At 37.7% G+C, this 12,243-nt stretch overlaps 1 protein-coding gene across 11 annotated transcripts in view; it reads left to right on the top strand.

The window, feature by feature from the left end:
• The window catches only part of BCAR3 (BCAR3 adaptor protein, NSP family member), a 206,206-nt gene extending 203,263 nt beyond the window's left edge, over positions 1-2,943 (top strand). For all 11 annotated transcript variants that reach the window (XM_067726936.1, XM_067726930.1, XM_067726932.1 and 8 more), the window contains one exon: positions 2,308-2,943. In XM_067726936.1, coding sequence (XP_067583037.1) covers positions 2,308-2,486 — 179 coding nt within the window. In that variant the 3' untranslated portion in view covers positions 2,487-2,943. The remainder of the gene's footprint in view (positions 1-2,307) is intronic.
• The last annotated feature ends 9,300 nt before the right edge of the window (positions 2,944-12,243 follow it).

Below are 12,243 nucleotides of genomic sequence, written 5' to 3'. Positions count from 1 at the left end.
GCAGAAGAGGCCTATTATTTCAACCTGAAACAAAGTTGTTAATTCAGAACAGAATTTGGGACTGAACAATTTGCACTGTGTCTGCTGTAGGTATAAGCACTACATACCTGTTTCTTTTCTTTTCCTCAGAAAGTTCTTCAGGGTTGGCAGTGTAGGACTCAAACCATAAAAGCCTGTAATTCAACTCACCAGATACTGGAATACCTGCTTATACAAAACCAATAAGTATATTACATTAGATGTTGCCTAAGCCAATAATATTAGGGTGGATTTTGAGAAAAGTATGCTCTAAGCTGTTCTACAGAAAATCACCTTAAAGGCATCTGATGGTATTTCTCAGTTGATCCTGCTACTGGTTTTCATAGCAAGTTCTCATTGCTAGAAGTGACTGTGAGCCCAGTAAGGGCAGAGATTTGCTCACCAACATATCCCAGCACTCAGCCCAGGGTAGGGGCTCAAAGCATATTAACTGAATGAGTGGAAGTTGTCATCTGGCCTCTGGCTGGTTATCTGCCAAAGATATTTTGGCATCACATGGATGAATGGAATAGAAGCCTTCTATAATCCTCTCCGTCACGAAGATACTATGATCTAGATGATGAGAATATATTTAATGACAGAGCCAACTACTCCAGCAGTAATCAAGGATGAGAAACATATGCCTGCATGACGCTTTGGCTAGAGGTTTCCCCTGCTCTAATAGAGTTGACTGAGCATCCTTGGCCATAAGTAGAGCAGATCTTCTCTTACAGAAGAGAAAAGAGAGTTGAGAAACAGGCCCACACATGTGACTGTAGATTGTTTTCTGACAACAGTGTCAAGGTAATTCACTGCATAAAGTAATCTTTCAACAAATGGTGCTGGAACTACTGATTATCATATACAAAAAAAGAATCTCAATCTTTACGTCACAGCATACACTCAAAATGTAACAGCTAAAGTGTAAAGCTTCTATAAGAAAACATAGGAGAAATTCCTTGTGTCCTTGGGTTAGGCAAAATTTCTTAAGATACAAAAAGCATGAACCATAAAAGAAAACTGATAAATCAAAATTTTACATTTTGCTCTTTAAAAGTCACCATTAAGGAAGTGAAAAGGCACACCACAGACTAGAAGAAAATATTTGGCAAACATACATCAGATAAAGGACTTATATCTAGAATCTAAAGAAATCTTACAACTCAAGGAGAAGAGAAACAAGATTTGAATCAACAAAAGATTTGAATAGACACTACACCAGAGTGGATATACAGTGACAATAAACTACATGGAAAAATGTTCAAAGCATTAGTTATTACGGAAATGTAAATGTAAACCACAGTGAGATACCACCACGAGCTATCTAGAATGACAATACCAAGAGTTGACAGCTGGACTCTTCACATGTTACTGATGAGAATATAAAATGGTAACGTCATTTTGGAAAAGAGTTTGATGGTTTCTTTAAAAGTAAACATATATTTACCATGTGACCCAGTAATTCCACTTCCAGAGAAATGAAAACAAATGTCCACTCAAAGACTTAATCACAAATGTTCACATTATTCGTAATAGCCAGAAACTGGAAACAATCCAAATGTCTTATCAGTTGGTAAACAATATGTGGTATGTTATGTCCACATAACTGAATACTACTCAGCAATAAAAAGGAATGAATTATTGATAACTACAACAATATGGAATAATCTTAACATCATGCTGAGTGAAAGAAGCCAAAGTGAAAGAAGCTTGACATTAAAAAAAGTCCATGTTATATAATCCCATTTATATCAAATTTCTACAAAAGGCAAAGCAACAGTGATGGAAAGCAGATTAGTGGTTGGCTGTGGTGTGGGGTAGGTACAGGGATTGACTGCAAAGAGGTACTAGGGGATTTTCTACGGTGATTGATGGAATTGTTCTAAAGTGGTGGTGATGGTTGTGCAACTGTATAAACCGCAGCTAAAATGGGTGAATCATGACAAGTAAATTATACAACAATAAAGCTGTTAAAAAAAAAAAAGGTACTTTGAACACTCCTTCTCACAGCACTACGGCCCATGGTGGCTTGTGCACACGAATTTTATTCACGTCTTAGTGAGTTTACTTGTTATTCTTTCTCTGAAGGTGCTCAGGTCCTGGGGAGGGGGGGGCTCTGCCCACCTTTATATAGAGTAGATCCTATATTTTTTTTCCTTGGGGGCATTTTTTGAAAGTTCTGAGAGATGTTCATTTTGCTCCTACTTTAAAACAAGCAAGTTTTCAGTCTATTTTCAACACTGTTTCAAGCAGAACTGAAGTAAGGTTTTTTGGTTTTGTTTTTACTAGGTTTTCAACCAGATGAAGAAATGAGTGAACTCTTCAAGACTGAATTCCAAATGAGATTGCTATGGGGCAGCAAAGGTGCACAAGTCAATCAGACAGAGAGATATGAGAAATTCAACCAGATTTTAACTGCCCTCTCACGTAAATTGGAACCTCCTCCTATAAAGCAGGCAGAGCTTTGATAACTAACTCTCCAGAGAACCTTAGGATATAATTTCAAGCTTATCCAGTTTCTTCTTTGAGAAAGCTTATCATTTGATAAAGTAAAGTAATAATGTGCAAATCTGACAATATACAAGCTTTTAGTATCCACAGGATATTAAACATGTAAATTGCACAGAGCACACTTATTTATGAATTGTTTAAAATTACTACTGATTTTAAAATGAATGATAATTTATTAAGGTAACTATTGCTAATGCTGATCAACAAATTTAAGTGAAGACCCAGCTACATTGGCTGGTTGCTTTCTATTACCGAGGTATTTGACCATTTTAGTTTTAATAATTCCATGTCAGATAAGTGTAAATAGAAGAGTTTAAAAGCATGAAACATTTCAGAAGGTATCAGTTGTATGATATTCTTTAACTAAATATGAAAAATGTAAATAGTCATATGAAAATATATCTTTTTGTGAAACAGCTGTATCCAGTCTCTTTAATATTAAACAATTCATTGTAGTACAATAATTCTACCTCCTACCTTCCTGGGGCACCCTCTTCCCGTGCCACTACATCCTGATTGATGATAGTAAACCAAAATCAATGAGAGCGGTATGGAAATTTTAAGGTTTCTGGCTTAGGGGACAGAGGTGAATACAAGGTAGAGCTGGCTCCAGAAGACCTAGGTTCCAACAACAGCTGTGGTGCTTGCTAGCAGTTGGACTTTGGTCAAGTTAACCTCCTCAAGTCAAGTCCCGTGTGCAGCACAGCGCCTGGTACAAAGTGAGCACCAGATGTTAGTATATTTCATGACATTATTTCACATATTTCAAAATAATTACCTTTTCCTCTAGCTGATAAGTATGAGTTTTCCAGATTTGTTTTCTAGGTTTTTTGACTTCCCAAAGGGGATACTTTCTAGTTTATCAGTATCCACCCCAATTTTTTTCTATTGTAGAAAATTTGGAATACAAGACTTTAAAATATAAAATATTAAACTTCTATCACTCTGCCACCAACTGTCACTTATCAATTTGCTTTTTCTATTCTAAATAATTTGGGGACCATAGAGAATAGTATTATATCCCACTTTTCTCAAATAAGTTGCAAAAATTTCACCATGACTGACAGCCTTTGAAAAAATATGACTGGTTCCAGAAGTTACACTATAATTTAACCATCACCCTATTATTGGTCATCTTGAATATGCCTGCCAGAACTAAGTACAAGCCTCTCATTGTGGTCTATTTAATAAAATGGAAATATTAGTTTCAAATCCTGGACTATTTCCATTAATGGGGCCTAGAATCATGAAGCCCTTCTCCCAGTTTTTAAAAGCCATCATTTTTTATTTCCTGAAAAATCCAAAGCACACTTCTACTTCTGGCAATATGGTGGTTCAGATGCTCTTAGAAAACCCTCTCACTATAACTAAATTTTCAAAAACATACCTTTTAATGCACTATTAAGCTTGATAGAATGAACTGGAAATCCCCAAGGAAAAATCCTCTCCTCCCCACCTCACCCATCAAAAGGAACAGCAAAAATTTAAATCAACTCTGTAAGAGGAACTTAAAAACCTGGGTGGCCCTAGAGGCAAATACTGACATCAACTCAGCGATAGGGAGACAGTGTCTTAGCGGAGCTGCACATGAAATGCCTCCATTAAGTAGGGATCCTTAAAGGGTCCCTGTTAATAGGCTGGAAAAGAAATCCATCTGCCAGCAAAGAGAGGTTACCCAGGGAACAGCTACAAGAAGAAAAATAATGGTCTTTGGTGAGGATTTGTAACTACAAGCCTGTTCTCAAATAGGTCTGGAGTAAAATTCACAAAATTTACAAAACTCAAAACCAAGAAATTGATTTACAGTGGTAACATATACATATACACATACACACATATATACATATACATATATAATATATATACACACACACACACATATGTGTATATACATATATATATAAAAGACATAAGCAGGGCCTTCCTGGTGCTCAGTGGTTAAGAATCTGCCTACCAATGCAGGGGACACAGGTTCAAGCCCTGGTCCGGGAAGATCCCACATGCCGCGGAGCAACTAAGCCCATGCGCCACAACTACTGAGCCTGTGCGCTAGAGCCCGTGAGCCACAACTACTGAAGTCTGTGCGCCTAGAGCCCGTGCTGTGCAACAGAAGCCACTGCAATGAGAAGCCCGCGCGCTGCAACGGAGAGGAGCCCCCCCCCACCACTCGCCACAAGCAGAGAAAACCCGCGCACAGCAACAAAGACCCAACAGAGCCAAAAATAAATAAATTTATTTTTTTAAAAAAGCAAAATTAGGGCTTCCCTGGTGGCGCAGTGGTTGAGAGCCCGCCTGCCGATGCAGGGGACACGGGTTCGTGCCCCGGTCCGGGAAGATCCCACGTGCCGCGGAGCGGCTGGGCCCGTGAGCCATGGCCGCTGGGCCTGCGCGTCCGGAGCCTGTGCTCCGCGGCGGGAGAGGCCACAGCAGTGAGAGGCCCGCGTACCACAAAAAAAAAAAAAAAAAATTAAAAAAAAACCACACAAGCAGAAGCAGTGCCATGAAAAATAAAATGCTGGGGAAAAAAAGATTTAGAACCCCAACACCTTCAGATGCTGGAATTACCATATTTTGAATGCAAAGCACTCATATATGGATGTGTATAAAGAAAACATGAACTCAAACAGGAAATGAGTATTAAAAATGATCAGAGTTTAAGAGAAACTAAATATACGCTTTAGAAATGTATAATAATGAAATCAAAAATCCAATGGATGCTAATAATAAACAGAAGATTAGATCCAACTGAAGCTTTAAATGAACACATAGACATATCTGAAGACCATGCCCAGAATACAGCAGAGATAAGAACAGGAAAAACAGAAGAGAAAGATTAAAAGAGTTACATGATTTGAAATAGAAGGACCCAATGCATCTCAGTAGAGCTCAAGAAGGAAAGGGAGGTGGGGAGGAAGGAATTCATCCAGAAGAAAGGTCTGAGATTTAAGAAGGATTGGTGAGCAGAGAAACTGCTAAACTTAGAGGTGTATCCAGACAAACACTAAAAATAGTATCTACTATGTGATGTTAAAAAGTCAATTAAAACAGTAGCACAAACCAGGAGTGGGGTGATCAGTTACTAGAGTTCTGATAAAGTGTTATTCTTTTAGTCAGTAGAAGGATTAAGATACTGATTAGCTTTAAGTAAGTATGCAAAATATCAAGGTTAAATACTACAAGAACAGAAATTACAAAGTTTCAAACTAGTAGAGGAAAAAAATGGAGAATACAAACAAAAAATATGAGACATCGAAAAGTGAAATGAATAGCAGCACAAAGATGGCAGAAATTAAGTCCGAACTCATCCACAGTCATTATAAATGTAAACAGACTGAACCCTCCAGTTAAAAGTCAGAGATGACCAACTAAATTTAAAACAAAACCACCTGGACTTCCCTGGTGGTGCAGTGGTTCAGAATCCACCTGCCAATGCAGGGGACATGGGTTCGAGGCCTGGTCCGGGAAGATCCCACATGCCACGGAGCAATACAGCCTGTGTGCCACAACTACTGAGCCTGCGCTCCACAGCCCACGAGCTACAACTACTGAGCCCACGAACCACAACTACTGAGCCCACGAACCACAACTACTGAAGCCCGTGTGCCTAGAGCCTGCACTCCACAACAAAGAGAAGCCACTGCAATGAGAAGCACGCACACCACAACGAAGAGTAGCCCCCGCTCACCGCAACTAGAGAAAGCCCCCGTGCAGCAACGACGACCCAACACAGCCAAAAATAAAATAATTTTTTTTAAATCTTATACTATTTACAAGAGACATAAAGCATAAAAATACATAGAAATTGAAAATTCTTTTAAAAAGGTCAGGATAATTATGAGAGAGGGAACAGGGTATAATTTGTGAGAGGGATGTGGTGGGTTTCTGAGGTGCTGGTAATGCTTTATTGCCTGACTCAAAAGTTATTGACTTTCTAATAACTTAAGCTGTACATTTATGTTTTATACATTTTCTGAATATTTTATAATAACACGTTAAAACATTTTAAAAAATATGTGATACCTAGGCATATTTGTAACAAAATATGAACTTGGTGAAAAATTTTTTTAACTTTATTCTAAAAAATCTAAAAACCACTGAAAAGTAGTAAACGAAGGAACCATGCTCATAAACTAGAATATTCAGTATTAAAAGATATTAGTTCTTAAAACGATCTATAAGCTCAATGCACTCAATGCATTTGAGTGCTCAATGCAATCCCACTCAAAATTCAATACGACTTTTCAAGCTAACTTGATAAGCTTTTCCTAAAACTTTAATGGCAAGGAAGTCAAGACCATCCTGGGGAAATAAGACGGGGGGAGGGGGGAATCTGTTCTACCAAATATAAAAGCTCATGATTAAGTTACAGTAATCAAGAAACTATCATTAGAAATTTGACATATGACAGGAGTAACATTGCCCATCAGTGGAGGAAAGGATGATTTTTTAAAATAAATAATTCTTGAACTGGTTAAGCAAATGAAGGCGGGGGGCGGGGATGTTCCTTACTTTATATCATACACCGAAATAAAATCTAGATGAATTAAGATCCCACATGTGAAAGGCAAAACCGTAACACTTTTAGAAAAAAATACAGAATATCTTTTTTACTTTGAATGAAGAATTTCTTAAACTAGATAGGAAAGCATTAAATATGAAAGATTGATCAATCTACATTAAAATGAACTTCTATTCATCAAAAGATATCATAGATAAATTGAAAGAACTGAAAGATGGTATCAGCAACACATAAAAATAACAAAGTATTAGTATGGTAGGCAGCCTCCAAGATGGCCCCAGATGTTCCCTGCCAACTGATGTTGACATCCTTGTGTTGTATACCAGGGTTGGTTTGCATCACCAAGTACATAGAAGTAATGGTATTCACATCTGAGATTAGGTTATAAAAGACTGCAGATTCCATCCTGAGTTTTTCTCTCTTGGATCACTCACTGAAGGAAGCAAGATGCCACACTGTGAACATCCCTATGAAGAGGTCCACAGGGCCTGCCAACAATCATGTGAATGATCCTGGAAGTGGACTCTCCAGTCTGAGTCAAAGCTTTGAGATGATTGCAATCCTTGCCAACACCTTGACCGCAACCTCCTGAGAAACTCTGAGCCAGAGTCACCAGCTATGTTACACAGCAAGAGATAACTAATACTATTAGCATCTTTAATACATAAAGAACTCCCATGAATATATACGGAAAGACACCAACCAAAGAATAAAATGGGCAAAAGATATAAACAGGCTTTTCACAGAAGAGGAAACACAAATGGTAAATATGACAAGATGTTCAACTTCATCAATAGTCAGGAAAAAGCAAATTAAGATTATAATGAAATGCTATTTTACATCCATTGAACTGTAAAAAAAAAAAAAGAAAATAAAATTTTAAAGTCTTACTCCTAAATTGTTGGTCAGGATATGGAGAATAAATAACCCTTATACACAACTTGTAGTTATGTAAAAATGTTATACTCACTTTAAGGGGAAAATGCGGCATTACCGTTTTAAATTTAAGATAAATATAACCCATAACTCAGCAATTCCTCTCCTAGGTATAGATCTTAGAGAAACTCTTGTATCAGTAAACATGCACATGGATGTGCATAAGAGCATTGTTCATACTAGCAAAATTCAGGAAATAGCCCAAATGCCCAACAGGAGAATGCATAAATTCTGTATATGTATATAATGGAATACTATACACAGTAAAATGAACTATGCGTAAACATGGATAAATCTTAGAATACTGTTGAGTGAAAAAAGCAACTCTCAGAAGATACCATGCAATATGCAAAATATTTAACAAGTGGGATATTAATAATACATAAATCATGAATTAATGTACAAATCAATGTGCAAATCAACAAGTAAAATAATCCCCTTTATTCTTTAAACTACATAACACTGTTTATCAAGTGATGAAAGTGGCACAATTCATCAATCACTAATAACTTCCAAATAATTTGATTAAATAGTTGAGCTGGTATAATTTTTTGCTCGACATGGCTGCCATCAGCTGAACAATGCCTCCATGATTTAACACAGGGCTGCAAACTCTTCCAATGACTTCCCCCTTTCAGTTGCTAGTTATTAACTTACTAATGTGTTGTCTGGCACCTGGAGAGAGAGGACATGCAGCTGATCCTCATCTCATCTCATTGGACAGAATAGTACCATCTGGATGCAGGCTGTATGCCAAGAGACAGTGGCAGGAGCACCCCGCTAGAGGAAAGAGAGTAGAGAATGTGAGGAAGAGGGAGCAAGTTGGGTGTGGACTGATGATCCTGGTTGCCAGAACCGGGAGCTTGTGTTTTATGTCTGTCTCATTCCACACCCAAGACTGTGTCCCCCACATTGGCCGACTAAGAAATAAGCAATGGCTGGTTGGTGCCAGTCATGATTTAGGACAAAGGCAGAAGGAGAAAGCGGGGAGAATAAAAATAAACTGAGCCAGTCTACTGGGGCTTCTGCAGGCCCTGAGACCAAGCAGTTTGGTCTGCCCAGGCAAGTGAGAGTAAAGTTGAACTTTTAGAGGTTAAGAGAGTGGACACTGTGATACTCCTGTCTGAGACCAGCCAGGGGAGCAGCAGTTGTGCTCTCACTTAGCATACTCTTCTGGGTATTAAACAAAGGCTGGTAGTTTCCCTCTCCTCATACCTCTTCAATGAACAAGGCAGGCTACCCTCCACCACAAAATAAGTTGCCAAATAAAACAAAATGTTAAAAAAAAAAAAATCTAAAGGGCCATTACTGCACCACAAGGGGCTATGTCCCCAAACACCAGTGTCTACCCACACTCCCTTCCAGTCTCCCCAGCTGCTACCAGAGCTTCGATGTGTCTCCTCCCCTTGAGCAAGATGAGGCATTTCTTTGGAGGAGGAACAGAGGAGGTCTGCCTCAGCTTAGTTGTCCAGGGCTTACAAAGGGCTTATGAAACCAAGGGTTTATGAAACCAAGAAGATTCCCCAACACCTGAAATAATAGTATATCTACAGTAAGCCCTTCGACTTTATCCCCAGTGCTCAAACCAGAAATGCATCAGTGTCATGTGTTATTTCTGAGATAAACCACATGTAGTGAAACTTATACGATTAACTACAGTTTTACTACTTTTCAGAATTATTTTTTACCCACCAGTAAGGAAATATTTCTACAGCATTAACTGTGGCTATATCAGTGTGCACTGGCTGAATATGAGCCCTGCTCATAACAGAGTATAAAACCATCTTTACAGAGCTCAAAAACATGGAAAGCTCATCAGGTTTAGAAAAAAATATACATGTGATAAAAATGAAGAAAAAACAATAACCATGAAACTCAGGATAATGGTTATCTTTGAAGGAGATGGAGAGGATAATTTTCTATTTCTTGAGTTGACAGATTTATGTTTATTTTACAATGGTTCATAATATACATATGTTTTCTACAAGAAGTTCTCCTCAGAGGTGACATTTCGGGTCTACCAAATCAGCTTGTTGCAAGCTCCTACTCTCTACAACAATGCTCTCACAATCTTATAAAAATGAGTATGAAATCTTGTCAATTACTGAAATTGTGCTGAAATCAGGACAATTACGTCTGTAGAATTTCCCATTTGTATCTAAAGAAAGGAATGAGGCTAACTAGACATGACTTATTCTTAGGACCTAGGTCAGTTGCCCATTACATTTTCTCTTAAATGCTGACAAAATTATCTAGCACTTTTAAGAGTTGTCAAACTTCCCAGAACTTACTCTTCAAAATCTATATTTTCCAATGGGCAGAAGGCCTAAATAGACATTTCTCCAAAGACATACAGGTGGCCAACAGGCACATGAAAAGATGCTCAGCATCACTAATTATTAAATGCAAATCAAAACTACAATGAGGTACCACCTCACACCCATCAAAACAGCCATAATTTTTTTTAAAAAATCTACAAATAACAAATGCTGGAGAGGGTGTGGAGAAAAGGGAACCCTCCTACGTTGTTGGTGGGAACGTAAATTGATGCAGCCACTATGGAGAATAGTATGGAAGTCCCTCAACAAACTAAAAATAGAGTTGCCATATGATCCAGCAATCTCACTTCTGGGCATATATCCAGATAAAACTATAATTCAAAAAGATACATGCAACCCTATGTTCATAGCAGCACTATTCACAACAGCCAAGACATGGAAGCAACCTAAATGTCCATCGACAGAGGAATAAAGAAGATGTACGTCTATACAAACGGAATAATACCCAGTCATAAAAAACTGAAATAATGCCATTTGCAGCAACATGGATGGACCTAGAGATTATCATACTAAGTGAAGTCAGAAAGAGAAAGACAAATACCATATATCACTTACATGTGGAATCTAAAATGTGACACAAATGAACTTATCTATGAAACAGACTCAGAGACACAGAGAACAGACTTGTGTTGCCAAAGGAAGAGGGAGGTGAAGGAAGGATGGACTGGGAGTTTGGGATTAGCAGATGCAAACTTACAGAATGGATAAACAACAGGGTCCTACTGCATAGCACAGGGAACTATATTCAATATCCTGTGATAAACCATAATGGAAAAGAATTTTTAAAAGAATGTATATATATACGTATAACTGAATCACTGTGCTGTACAGCAGAAATTAATGCAACATTGTAAATCAACCATATTACCATAAAACAAATTTTTTTTTAAATGTGTATTTTCCCATCCCCCTATCTTTTGGCATCTCTTATATTTTCCATAGTTTCTTAGATTACAGACAGTGACTATACTCAGGAATATATTTGATCCCAGGTATATGAGCTCATTGAAATAGGCTTGGTGGGTTTTTTTAGTATTTTTTTCACCTGCACTAATACCTTCTTCACAAAGAAAACCTATTCTTTTCAACAAGTCTGAAGATCCTTTTCCTTTTACTGTTTCCTTAATACTGTTATGAGGATGTTATATTTTTCTACCAAGTATGATTTGACTTCCCTGATCTTGGTTCAGACAGTAAAAGTCCTTTTCATTGTTGAGTTTTTTGGTTGACACTGTTTTCCTGCTGTTTTGTTTTGTGTGTCCCTACTTCCAAGCTTGGCGTGGATCTCTAAATTTTCATCTCAACAGTTGCAACCTTCCATTGTTCAGAATAAAACCCTGAGTTTTACCCCCTTTTAGGGTTTCTAGAAGTTACTAGTCATAGTTTCAGATTTGCTCTTTTAAAAAGGTTAATCTTCTGAAACTAAGACTTCCTAAAATCACTGATGTGACACTAATTGTGGCAAATATTCTCTTTCCATGTTTTGAAATGCGATGAAGACACAGGTGCTCTCTCTGACCGATCAGGAACTCAAGCAGAAGCACGGGAAATGCTGACTAGATCAATCTATGTAGTATAGGGAAAGTTCCTATGGATGCAGAGGCTAAGATGGTGTAAAAGCAAAGTCTGTGTAACATAGCTAATGTAGAACAAAGATTAAAATATACAAATTATTACCTTAACTTAAATCCACTGTAAAGAAAGTTAACTTTTTTTCCCTTTAAGAAAGCTTGAGAGAAACTAAAACTAGAATAAAATTTTCAAAACTGCTTTACAAAAATTGTTGCCCAACACAGATGCTTCCACTTGTGGAACCTGGTCATCTACTTTGTATTACCTGGAACTTAGCATATTCAAGAACAAAACCATTATATCTCTTTAGTTCACACAGCAGTAAGAGATAATACTATACACCTTAAC

Source organism: Pseudorca crassidens, chromosome 2, assembly GCF_039906515.1.
Source record: "Pseudorca crassidens isolate mPseCra1 chromosome 2, mPseCra1.hap1, whole genome shotgun sequence".
Taxonomy (NCBI): domain Eukaryota; kingdom Metazoa; phylum Chordata; class Mammalia; order Artiodactyla; family Delphinidae; genus Pseudorca; species Pseudorca crassidens.
The sequence above is the reverse complement of the archived record's forward strand: the minus strand, read 5'-3'. Positions and strand labels throughout refer to the sequence as shown.